This window comes from Ciconia boyciana, chromosome 8 (genome assembly GCF_034638445.1).
Source record: "Ciconia boyciana chromosome 8, ASM3463844v1, whole genome shotgun sequence".
NCBI lineage: Eukaryota > Metazoa > Chordata > Aves > Ciconiiformes > Ciconiidae > Ciconia > Ciconia boyciana.
Window position 1 is genome coordinate 23066486 of NC_132941.1, and position 13699 is coordinate 23080184.

The window sequence follows — 13699 nt, forward strand, 5'->3', positions numbered from 1 at the left end:
CCATAATTTTACATACCCCACTACACTTCAAAGCACCAGTAGCTTTGCTATGAACATCTTCTAGGCTCAAAATATCTTCCTTTTTTTCCCTGTGTTTAGCCTATTGTTGCAGTGAGAAAAATAAGGAGTTTTTAGAACCCAGAGCACTCCAGTGATTATATTTATTTTTGTCTGACTGGGAAAAAATCATATTGTGTTAGGAGCTGTACAAAGAGAACAAAAAAGTCAGTTGTGCCATGGAGGCCTTTTAGTCTTAAGTCCTTTAACTGACTGTGCTCCTGTAGCTCTATTAGTTGAACTGTCCCTCAGTCCTGTTCAGGGGCACATCCAGCACAAGTGGCTGCTTGGATGCCACCCAGTCCTCTCTTCATCAGGTTGTCACACACCACTTGCCCTGCAGAAACCCAAGGCAGCTTCTCTCTCCTCTGTAGAAAGGTAAGGGGCCTTCAGCTACCACAGAGTAAGCAGGTGTGGGGAGTTGGTGCATGAGGTGGCTGCAGATGGCTCCTATGCCAGCTCCATGGCATCTCAGTAAATTTGTATAGTGCTTTTGGGTTCAGGAGAAATGCTTGGGTGGACTGTTTAACTTACTACCTTACACTCTGCTCAGCACTTTGATTTATGTGGGATAAACAACATGGAAGGAGAAACTCTGTAACATACCGCCTCCGTGCTTCTGTGATTAGATTGAAGGGGAAATAGGAGTCCCTTTTCCTTTCTCCTAATGAAGCTTCTCACTGGCTTAGTAAGAACACAGGACTCTATTGCGGTTCACTGAGTGTAGGTGTGAGCTGCAGAACATCATTTCAATTAGGGTTACACAGAGCCAAACTAATCAGCCTTTCAGTCCTCTGACTGCTGTCTTTTCTGCTCTCCTTTTGAGGCAGGTGCTGTGACAATAAATCCAGAGCAGGAAAAATGAATTTGAAACTGAAGCAATTTCATAAATAAGATGAGGAGAAATAGTCTCAGAACTACCGGCCCAAGCAAACTTTCTCCTACTGCCTCAGTTCCACTGTTGGCTTATGTTTCATGCAGGACCTTAGTCAGACCTGCCAGGAAAATGTCTTTGTCCCACCAGGACTCTGCTGTGTGCCTGTTCTCATCTGGTGCTGGTTGGAAGGAGGATTTTCTCCAGAAGCAACTAATAAGACTTATATTGGTGTGTGGAAACATCATGTAAATGATGCAATTAATTAGAATGGTGGAACCAATTAATTTTTCAGTTTGCTAACCAATTACAATTTTGAAAAATTATTTTGAAAAATTCCTCTCCCCTTCAATAACTGAAATAATGTTTTTAGTAATTTTTTAAAATGTTCTGGAGCAGAAATTTGAGACTTTCTTGGCAAAACAGAAAAGAAAAATTTGATCTAATAAAACAGTTAATAGATTCAAGCTGGGCTCAGGAAAACAGTAAAGTGCAATGTAATTTCAAAGGAAAACTGAAATGTTCTGTTTTAAAAACTAACAAAAATAATCATTCCAAGGTTTTTGCTGGAATTATTTTATCAATTTGACACAAATTTAAGGAGCTTTGATCAAACCATTTCCAGTAAATAGTTTGCATGCTTGGCAAATGTTAGCATATTCTCTATTTAGTGCTCTGCCAAGGAAACCAGAGTCTGCCGTTCAGCTCTTTCAAGAGCTCCGGTTATGAAAACATCAGTCTCCTCAATTCATCCATGCAGCTCCGATTAACATCGCTGTGGGTTCTCATTTGAATTGAGGGCAGCATTGGAAATTGCAGGCTATTCAAGCACAGACAAGCAAATCAGAAGCCAAAGACAGGTGACATGGAATTAAAAGAGTGAGATGAGGTGTAATGAGGGAAACACAGAGCAGTTGCTGGTATTGAGCTTTTCGGAAAGCTGCACTAGCAACATCTGCTGTTTCTCCTTCTTCTACCCGTAGCCATTCCTCCTCAGCCAGGTTTTGCTACAGTCTGTTATCAAGAAAGCAAATGTGGTAAGGCAGCTTTTTTGCTTATCTACTTTGAACTCAGCATGCCATCTCCCATCCACATCCTGACCTTGCAGTTGTGTGAGATAGCTGCAGATTCCCCATGCTGGGATTTGTACCTTCAACTCCAGAAAGAGAATGATTACAAACCTGCAGTCTGAATCCCTCTTTAAGTGTGCTGGCCAGATTCTCTCTTACCTGTCAATTTTATTTAGATAGGTTGTTCCTTCTCTCCAGACTTGGAGCAGTAGTGTTTCTGTTTCTGTTTAAGCAGCTCTTTCTGATCTAATTTGTTTGTGAGCGCATATGTGGTTCTAATAGATACCATGTGGAAATTACTCTGTGTGTGCAGCGTGACCCTCTGTGCCATTCACTCCCTTTCACTGTATGGTCACTGCAAAAATGCTCTTAAGTTTAAAGGTGTCATTCATGATCCCTCTAGTGTGCCTGGATACATGAATGGCAGGTAGAACCAGGGTCTATCTCTTTAGGGGATATCGGTGCTGTCTATTCCAGTCTGGTATACAATGAAACAGACATTATATACATATCCTATACACGCACTTCCAGTGCAGACAAGCTCTGCAGCCCCTGTAATGACATTAGCAGGTCAGAACACTGTTTACCTTCAGGACTGTGTCCTTCCAGGGCTGGTGTCTTTCTCCAAGGTGAGAAAATAAAGGCCAGTCCATAAGCCTTACTGCCTTTTTTGGAGGGAGTAATTAGCAGTAGGTAAAACACAAAAGCATTAAGCATCCCATAGCACTACCCACAACAGACACATCCCAAACACACAAGTTGCAGATCCAGAATCAAAACTCTGTCAGCATTTTAGTGGTTTGGTTTTACGATGCAGTTCAGCTCACTGTAGATTGCAAGCTTCACCCACTCTGAACAATTGCATAGCACTATTGCATAGTATTCAGTTGCTAGAGCCACACCTTGTCCTTTATAAAGAGATAAATGCTTGATTTTAAAAAATACAGTGAAGGAAAAACCCTTAGTGTGTTCTTCCAATGCTTAACTACAATTACAGTTAGATTGCTCCTTTTTTTTTCTGGGCTTGTCTAAAATCACAGTATCTCGTGGGTCCTTCTGGAACCAAAGGGAATGGTTCTTAGCAACTTCCTTAATCTGTGAAGTTCCCTATAAATCAGTAGCAAGTCACCTCTTCTCTGAGAGAAGCTGAATACGTTGTACTTATTCACTGATGTTTTTCAAGCCTGATTCTTGTTGATATTTTCTGTACCCTTTCATGCTTTGCAGCTAGACACTAGAACTAAAACATCATACTGTATGCCTTCCTAGCATTTTATGTGTTAGTGACTAGTATCTTTCTTACACTTTATAATTTCCTTCTTATTTGTGCAACTATTGTTTCACCTTTTTCTGTTGGTAGATTTGGAACTCAACTAGTTATATTCAAGACTACCATTTCAGAGTTACTTTTAGGACACCAGGATACCAGCTACCCTCTCCAGAGTGCCATTCAAGTTCTTTGCTGCCAGATGTTTGATTTTACATTTGGCTAGAACAAGAGGCATGTCCTTAAACTCTGACTCTTTTATCTGTTACAGATATAAAAGATACACCATATAGTAAAAAAACCCTGACAATCTGGATGTCGTCTATGCACAGAGAGGTACTCACATCTGTACACAAAGATCTGAGATCTGACTGGCATAGGATTGAAAGAAAATTCCTCTGGAATCTCACTGGGAACTACTACCCAACATGGCAGTCTGCTCTTAATCATTCCTTCCTGGAAACTATCAGCTGACCAGTTTAAACTAGAATGCTGTATGGGACAAATTAAATATCATATTGTGGTCTTAGTCGATAATATCAATGGTTGATTTATCTTGAAAGTCGTGATTTCATGAAAGCGTGGAGACAAGTTTAATGGACAAGCCCTTGTTTGCAGGAAACTTAATTGACATAAGCTGTGCTGCCAGCCTTTAATTCGTAAAGCATGACATGATTTGGGGGTTAAAATACAGAAAAAGAGGCCCTACCACATCCAGGCCTCCATTCCATACCTGCTGCTATCTCATGCTCTGTGAATCTGCAGCAATTGGCAAGATGCTGTCTGTCAAGATACATTTGATTCAGGAGGAGGGTTAATACAGCTTTTGATCTAAGCCAAACTAGCTGGTGCCTCATCTAGAGGTGACCCTTCTACACTCACCCCCTGAGCTTCAGCTACAAAATGAGCTGTGTACAGACACACAACCAGGGAGCCAGGTATGCACATGCATGCACACAGACACACACAGAACTTACCAGGCTGAATCCTTCAAATCCAAACAGCTTCAGTAAACAAAAGTGAAAAGGAAGCCCATAGGCAGGTGCTGTCACCAATTCAAACTGGCATGTCAGGATAGAGGACCCTTGAAAAGGCAAGAACAGGGATCTAATCCACATTAATTTTGTAAGAAAATCATTCAAATCAGCATATACCAGCTCCTTATAAATCAATGCTGGCACAGTTACCAATTCACATGCTGTTCTGAGAACAGAGATATGAAAGCCATTATGCGGAGTGCCTGTCCACGTCAGAAATCCTCTCCTTTGAGAAGGCATTTGTGCTCTGGTGAAAGGGCATACTGGCAGGATCTCATCCTGCTGCATTGAATGGTTCTGTCCTTCAGTCCAGGAGAGTGCATCCCTTCAGTGCCAGGTGCACTCTCAGGCCAGACAAACTCATTATGCCACATTTTCCAGCCCACTGAAAAGGCAAAACGCTGAGCTAATATTTTACTGCAGGCTAGGAGGTCCAGCTGGAACATGACATTTGCTAGCCTGCAGTTTCCTTAAAGTTGGGGCTAGAAGGGCATGGCCAAGGAAGATGGTAGCTGCAGCATGTCTGAAGTCTCCTTCTTGGGCCAGCTGAGCTTTTCCAGCATGTAAAGTCCTTCTGTCCCTTATTCATAGAGAAATTTCCTTTCAACTAAAACCACATATTTGACTCCAGAGTGCACAAGTTGCATGAGACAGATGAGGAAAAGGTGTAGCTGAAGGAGAGTAGCTGAAGACTCAGGAGACTTCACTGGACTTATATTTTTGAGGTTTTTCCTTTGCAAACAAAAAAATTACAGCCTTTGGATTTATGCTCTTTCTCTAATGGAAGTTCAGATTATGAGGTGCAAAATGGGAATCTTCCAGATTCATAAGCTTTGCTACCAGTCTGCCACACTTATCAAAAGTGGCTTTACTGTCTAAGAATATGTGTCCTGTTGGGCACATTTTTATGGGATCTTGAGATTTGTTGATCATACCACAAAAGCAGAAGATGTGATGTTTGTCATTTTGTTGCTGGAGCACAGAGACCCCATAATGACAGTGGAGGGGAGACAGTGCCAACAATTTGAGGAAAGTCTGGCAGAAAGCTTTGAGGAAGCCTCCCATGCTTTGACATATCGGAATGACTCTTTCTCTCTTCACTTTCTCTACAGGCAAGAAAAATTCCATTCTGCTGCATAAAGTCCAGCATGACCTCAATTCGGGTGTTTTCAACTACCAAGAGAATGAGATCATCCAGCAGATTGTGCAGCATGACAGAGAGATGGCACACTGTGCTCACAATGTCCAGGCTGCTGCCGCTGCTGCTGCCGCTGCCGCATCCACACCCACCCCTGTCATCTGGACTCCACTGATCCAGGCACCCCTGCAAGCTGCAGCAGCTACCACTTCTGTTGCTATAGCTCTGACTCACCATCCACGCCTCCCGACAGCCATCTTCCGTCCTCCGGTGTCTGTCTTGGGTTCCTTGGGACAGCAATCCAACCAGACTCCAAGGCAGCTGAAAAGGCTTCAGTCTCTAATCCCATCAACTGGGCCTTCTGCTGTTGGCTCTCCCTCCAGTACTCCATCCCAGCTGCATACACCAGGAGCAGAAACCCCTTCATCCTCTTCTTTCCACATCCAGCAGCTCGCAGGATTCTCAGCTGCTGCCAGCTTAGGCCAGTTCCAGGTGGGATCCCCTCCAGGTGGCTCAAGCCAGCTGGGTTTGAGCAGCGCATCCTCAGTGGGACTGAGCCAGTTCCAACATGCACCTTCTGGATCACCTTTAGGTACAGCTCAGCCCATGCAGCAGCAACAGCAGCAGCAGCAGCAGCCAGCCCTTCCCAGCAGTGGATTTGGGCACTTCCAGCAAGCCACAACTAGCTCCCCGTCAACATCACTCACCCAGCTCTCATCAAACTCACCTCCCAGTCTTCTCAACCAGTTTCAACCCACCACAAGACCACTGCAGGGGGGACAGTTACAGCAGCTCTCGGGCAGTGGGACTTTGGGGGGAATGAATCACTTCCAACCCCCTCCTTCTTCCAACTCTCCATCCTCCAGCCTAAGCCAGCTGGCACAGGGCTCCGGTGGGCCATCCTCAGGCCTGTGCCAAACACATCCAAGTGCATTAGGATCTTTAACTGGAACGATAGCCCAGCTTCACCAAGAACGGCCACCTTTTGCCTCCATGTCTCCACTACAACAGGCTGGCATCGCCTCTCCCTGTTATACTCCTTCTGGCCTTAGTCCTCCTAGTCAGAGCCCAGTGGCAACAAGAACTTTTCAGTGTGGCCCTTCCGGGGCCTCAGGCTCTCACGGATCTCTGCTCCAGCCTCAGACAGCCAGCCCACCTCCACAGATCCTGCAGTCCAAGAGCACACCGCCTGTGCCACTGGGACGTCTGAGCCAGGACATCAAGTTGATTTCTGCTTCCCAGCCATCTTTGCCCCAAGATCTGGCTCAGACACTGAGCCAAAGTTCTCCTCATTCCTCTAGAGAATCTGTTTCCAGCTTCTCTCCTTTTCCTGGTGGAGGGACTGGACTTCTTGGGAAGCCTTGTAGCTCAATTCCTGGGCGTGTGACTTTACCACGTCAGATGTCCTCAGGTTCTTTACCACATCCACTGGTGTTTGGGGCCAGTGCTGCAGGCGCCACTTCTCTGACTGCTGGTGGGCGGAAAGAATCCATAGTGCTCACAGGGGATCTGGAACCTGTCAGATCCAAACTGCCCTCCAATTTGTGAGGACTCCTTCTGAGAGCTGGTTATGTCAGCCGTGCAATTCAGTTCCTGATTAGACTTTCATGAATCCTTTTTTCCTTTTCCTTCCCCCTCCCCCCCTTTTTTCTCCCTTTCTTTTGTTTAGGTTTAACTGTGATTAGAAACAAACAAAAACCACACGAAAAACAACAAAAAAAGAAGATAACCAGGTATTCTTAGAGCTATAGATTTTTGGTCACTTGATTTTATAGAATATTTTAATACATGGAACAAAAGGATATGAGCAAATTTAATCCAATGAGGTAACGCACAGACAAGGCATGTGCCTGAGCTGGAACATATGAATGATCAGCCATAGAAGCCACCAAAAAAGGTTTTCCTGTTGAGACAAAGATCTGAAGTTGACATGGGCCATAAAAGGGAACATCAGGTCAGGCCTGTAGCTGGTGTTTTTAGAACAGCTCTGGTTGGCCTCAGCTTTGCATCGCTGTGCACCAGCTGCGAACCTGGCCTGCAGCATTTATTTATGGGGGGACTTGGATGGCTCACTGTGCACATCAGAAAGTTTCACTTCCTCCCAGGTTTTCTCCTGTGATCAGCAGGTTGCAGAGGAAGCAAGAAGAGGGATGAGTTTCATTAATGCAGTCCCCTCTAGGAATTTCAGAAGGGCTGAATTTTTGTTTGGACTCCATCTGAAGAAGATAAAGGAGATGGACGGGCCTGACTTCAGATGCTTGTCTCTTTCTTATTCCACTGATGCTCTAGTGGGAACAAGAAACAATCCCTTGTAAGTCACAGGAAGGGCAGTGAATATCCCCTCTGTATTTTTGTAGGCATCATGGATGTGGGTTGTGGGAGAAGTCCCATCTCTCTGCCAGCACACTAGGCAGCTGGCCTCAGCCAGCAGAAGAGCCCAAGCTTCAACCTCTCCATGGTTTGGAAAGCACGTGTGCTGCCTTCCAGGATGGGGCATGCAAAACAAGGGGAGGGATGAAGAAAGAAGCAGCACTTTAACCTTCCCTCTCTCATTGTAATGTCTCAGTGTCCATGGGCTGACTGCTTTGAAGAGAACTGGGTAGAATAAGGTTGAAAAGTGGGGTGCAGTCACCTGAGCCCTCTTCCTCCTTAGCCCAGGGGAGTTTGAGCTTTGAGGCACCAAGGGTAGTAGTGGTGCCCAGCCAAGAGTACTCCAGCTTTGCAACTATGTTTATACCATTAAACCAGATTAGACCAGAAATTTGGCCAGCCATGGTCCATGCTTCTCCTCTGATGGGGGAATTGAAATTGTTTGCTTGATTTCACCAGCAATAACAGCCTGCACCTGATTGGTTTTGGTCTCGCCCTGCAGTTGCAGCATCACTGGACACATCTGGGGCCTGGCAGGCACCTTGAGCTGGATTTTTTGGGCTCCCCTGATATAAGGCAGTCAAAGTGGGATGAAGACAGGACAGGGCCATTGGGTGCACGTAGCACTGAGAAGCTACAGCCTTTACCTCTAGAGCAAATGTCTCCTTTTTTTTTACTTTGAATTTTTCTCCTCTTTTGTTTTTCCTTAGGCCAGAGGTGTCTCCAGCCACCTCACTGTAAAGAGTCAGGTGCTCAGTTTTTCTAACATGTTAGAAAAACATGTCCAGCCTCCCTGTTTCCAGCTATCATGGGGTCCTTTCAGCCCTCACAGGGAAAGCAAGACTTCATGCAGCAGTGCCAAAAAACTTACTATTATCACAGTAACAATACAGGTCCATATAACTCGCTCTCTTACCTCCTCTTCCCACCCCAAACTCTCTCCCAAAACACTGGCTGACAGTTGTTTTTTATACCGAATTGTTTGCAAAACTCTTGATATGTGCCTGTATCTTGAATGTTGCTGCAAGCATTCCTGGGCACTCCTGCTTCACTGTGCTTTGGTGGCTCAGAATTCAGATGTAATCAGCTTTGGTCTTCCTTAAAGGGTCAGGGGAATTCTAGAAATGTTTTTTCTACTAGCTACATACAACTATATATGTGTGAGTGTGTGTGGTGGGAGGGGTGCATGTGTGTGTGTGTGTGTGTGTGTGTGTATAGATTTTATATATATATCTATATACACACATGCTTTTATATATATAGTATACAGTTATACACATATGTAGTCTATTTATGCACATGTGTAAGCACGCGTGCGCACACACACACACATATTTATATATATATATCTCCTAGTTTTAAAATACATGTCAATTTTGACCCTCCTGTAGGACTGATTGGCAGGTGATAATTATAATATATAGATCCTGCTTTTCCAAATATGTACAGGTTCATCTTGAAACAGAATCAGTTGATGGAATTGAAGCAGACTCACAGACCCTCTCATATTTTCAAAGGTATGAGGTAGTTCCTAGAAGGAAGACTCACAATATCCTTTTAAGTTTTATATTTGTTTTAGCAGTCTTTTTTCCCCGTATGCTAGAGGGCCCCTAGAATGAGCATCTCAAGAGGTTGGGAGCTAAGCTGTTTGGGTCTGGGGTATCTAATATAAGCAGGTGGGAAAGGTCTTCAGCCCAGCAATGCCAAGCCCTCAAGGATGACTGTCCTGTGACTGCTGCATTGGTACTTGAATCTCAACAACCCCTGTGGACACTCAGACAAACGGAGGTGCACAGAAACACCCTGAGGGCTGTCTCTGGTAGATGTACGTTGCAACCACCAGTCTGGTGAACATCCTTCTTCGGTTGGGTTCCTTTGCTTTGTTTTTCACGGGGATATTGTTTGATTTACCAGTTCTTAGCAGTGCAGTAGCCAATATTGAGTTATTCTGACTGGACCCCAGTCAATACTAGGCTTGTCTCAGTAGGTGGAACTATATTAATTATTATTGTTATTTTTTGTTTTATTTTGGGGGGAAGGGAGGGAAGAGTTCTAGGGGTGGGGTTTGCAATATAAAACACACAATAAAAACCTTAGTAAATAAAAACGTGAAAAACCCATCCCTCTGACTTGCTGTCTGCTTTAAGTGTTGAACTTCAGGCAACATGAGGTGAGGTTTAAAGAAGAAAAAAAAAACCAACTTGGGTGGCATTTCAGTCCTCTCTTTCCTGTTGAACAGAGAAGATGAAGGGTTTTGTCTCACTTCCTGTCTGTAGCTTCCTGATTTCCTGTCTTTAGAGCTTTAGTAGTGTGTTTACCTGCTGCCACATCTCCACCTCAGACATTCTTGTAGGAAGGGTGTATTAAGCCATTGACAGGAAAAGTTTAAAACTTTTGCTTACACTTGAATTTTTAACAGTACAAAGGAGAAATCTGATCCTTGTTTTGCAAATGCATGCATGAAAATCCTTCATGTTAATGGCAGATATGGAAACTATGTCTGACTTTGTGATCCTCAAAGAAGAGCCTAAAGAGCCCTAGCACAGGATATAGACCGTAACAACTTGGAATAGGGACTATCACAGAAAGTGGACAAAAAAATGGGAGAAAGGAAGTAGCTGTTTTGAGGTCTCAGACTAAAGTGGATGATGATGCCAAGGTCAGGACCTGAAGTATTTTAGGAAGGTAAAACTAGCCTCAACTCTTAGCTTTCATTTCACTCCTGTGATGCCCTCTTTGAGTCTTTGTCCAAACCCACTAGGAAGTACGTACAAAATTGATGATTTGGGTCAGTAGCTCACAGAGGAGCTGTATGGCCTCATGCCCTTTCTTCGTAGCCAAAAAAACATAGGACAAAGCAGCCCAGCTGCTGGAGTGTGTCCTACAGCCTGTGGCAGCAAGATGTAGCTAGGCACCATCGTCCCTGTGCCCTCTCCTCCACCCAATTGATATCAAGAGCCTCACCTCTCACCTCTGTGCAGTGCCTCACCTCTGCCTTGCTCATAGTCTCACGTTCATTTTTTCTTCCCTGAAATCTCATTTTCTTCGTACCTTTTCATCCAATGGTTGCATTTAGCCCCCTGACATGTGCCAGCCTCTGAAAGACTTGAATTTGCTAACATGTCAACAGTTTGTCTTTCCTGCTGAGACGAGAACAAGGTCCAGGACCTTCTTTACCAGGACTCCCAATGCCAGAGATGGCAAAAAAGAAAAAAAGGAGCCCAAGGGCCATGCATTAAATCAGTATTTTGCAAAGAAAGATGCACACACACTCCCACTGACACAGCGCAGCATAGGCTCAGTCCAAGCAAGACACTCCTTTTCTCTTCCCTCCTGCTTCTGATGGTACAGGAAAATGGGAGACCCTGTTGGTCTTCCTCCATCAATTCTCTGAGGTTGTCTGGCTGTAAATGAGCAGAACTGCTGAGGAAAGAGTAAACCAAACATTTTAATCAGAAAATGCCATTCCCTTGAAACCAGATGGCTCTGCCCTGGTGGGTCAGTTGTCCTGGAGTTTCAGTGAAGGACATTCAGGCAGTAAAATGTTTGGTTTGCCTTTCAAAATGAATGTCTGTGCCAGGCTTTTTTATTTTGCGTGCCATTACTATTACAGAGGAAACTGGGATTGTGAGTCAGTCCTGCCCAATCAAAATTTTCTTTTAAAATTATGTTTCACAGAAGATTTGTAAACTTTCAAGATTTTCATGCTGGAATAGAACAAAATGCAAGTTTTGAGGTGTTGAATTTCCCTGTGAAACATGCCTTCTCCACCAACATCTAGCAGGGATTCAAGACACAGCCCCACTGCCACAAGTTGCAGAAGGATGGGCAGGACTACATAGGAGGATCTCGTGCCCTTCCTGAGGGCAGATCAGAGTAACACAGTAACTATATGAGGTCCTCATGACAAGCATGATACCAGAGGAGACATGGCTTAGCTAATGGAGTCTGATCTTTACCTCACCCAGACCATTTTAACACAGCTAGTAGCCCGGTCTCTGCTCTAGGCCATTGCGGATTAGGGTGGCACAGACAGCTTCCCCTGACCAAAGAAAAGCCCCGGCTGCACTCTGTAGAGAAGCTGGAAGGAGCCCCATCAGTTGTAGAAAAGCACACCTGGAAGGGCTTCACTGGTTTAGCATATGTGTTGATGCCTCTATCTTATTGAAAGGACTTAAGACCGCACTGTGATTTCATGATACTTGCACACCAGCTGTCAAGAACAAACTGCTCAGATACCAGAGCCAAGTCACCCTCCTATCAACAGGGTGGTTTCTCCACCTCCTGATCACTACTACCTCCCCTGCAGTGCCTTGTGAAGACCCAGGCCACTGATGTGGGCGCTCAGAGTGGGAAAAAGGCAGGCTCACCAGCTCTTGTGATTTCTCCCTTTCCCCAGTCGCAGTCTGGCCAGGGCTGTTCATGGGAATTTCAGCCTTGTCTTGGGAAACTGTCCCTGACTGGCTGCCCACCCCACTCACCCTCCCTCCTAGAGAAGAACAGTCTATGGTTATGGGAGGGAGGCAGGGACTCCCAAACTCATACCTCTTGGACCCTGTGGGAGATTTTGGGGTTGGAGACAACAGAACAGACCTATTCCTGGCAATGCTTTCCTGCAGGCACTGGGATTGTCTGATCCCCTGCACCAGCCTTTGACAGGAAGGAGGTGATGGCAGAGCTGCAGTGAGAAGCAGGCTGAGGCTCAGCTCTTGGAAATGAGGTTTTTCTTCCTCTTTGAAAACTCACTGAGCTGTTTAGACCAGCAAGGTGATGAGGTTCATTGACCACCAAAATGGTGGAGCACTGTGTGGACACCAGCCTGACAGGACCCTCAGCAAACCTCTTCACTCAGCGTTGTCCTCCAGTCACAACCACGGTAAGAGAGACCCTGCAACATCGCTGGTGTGTCTCCAGGAAGCTTGGCACTGGGGATGGGGTTGTCCTGGCTGAGTCCTCTTTTTATCTCCTCTGCATATTCAGGGATCTCATAGCACTGGGCACAGGACAGGTGAGCTCAGAGGAGGCAACAGGTACCCTACAAGGTACTCCAGTGAATTCCCAGAAGGAAAAGCGATTTACACCTTTCTCCTCCTTGCTAGGGGAGACATTAGTAAGTTAGGAACCACCACCTTAAAGAAATTACTACATCATAGTGTGTATTTTATTTAAAAATAAAGAAAACCAGATACTGATGACAGCTTTCGCTCATTCACTCCACTCAGCCTGAGGGGCCAAGCTTGTACCTGCCAGCCAAGGGACTGATGTGGCAGCAGGACATGAGTTGCAAACCATGTGCACCAGACTCTGTGTCTCTCTTATTTTGTGGAAGAGGATCACTTTGAGAAGGGAAGATGTGCACAGGGCAATGCTCCCATTTGTGTGCAAACCACAGCATGTAAAAGGCATATGATAGAGTTGCTCAAGGCCTGGCACTGCTTGTACAGGGTCACCCACTGCTGCTCCTCCACCTTCAGGCAGAAGCAGGAGGAAACGGTGGCCAGGCAAAGAGGCAACATCTCACTGCATACACCCCTGTAGAATGGCAGAGGACTTTTCCAACCCCTTGCAGATATCCTGCTGCCAGAGCTGGAGCAGGTCACCCACGTGAGCTGCTCTGCAGCCACCTCAGGCCAGACTGCCCATCACACAAACGTCACTGCAGAGAACTTGATCACTTCTGCCCCTTGGGTCTGCATCCACCCCGCAAAAAAGCAAAAGCTTGCAGAAATCAGTGACTGAAGGGGACCCAAAACCTCCCTGTGGGACTGGAGACATGGTGAGGGGGGAGGAAGATGAAGGCACAACCAATATGTTCATATCCTCAGGTGATGGGGTGGACAGAAATCTTTCCAGCCCAGCCCATCTCTGCCAGCAGGCTATGTACCT

At 45.4% G+C, this 13699-nt stretch overlaps 1 protein-coding gene across 1 annotated transcript in view; it reads left to right on the plus strand.

The window, feature by feature from the left end:
* The window catches only part of HCN4 (hyperpolarization activated cyclic nucleotide gated potassium channel 4), a 104596-nt gene extending 97605 nt beyond the window's left edge, over nt 1–6991 (plus strand). The window contains exon 8 of the mRNA XM_072871667.1: nt 5418–6991. Within this exon, the coding sequence (XP_072727768.1) occupies nt 5418–6991 (1574 nt within the window). The remainder of the gene's footprint in view (nt 1–5417) is intronic.
* Nucleotides 6992–13699: the final 6708 nt, after the last annotated feature.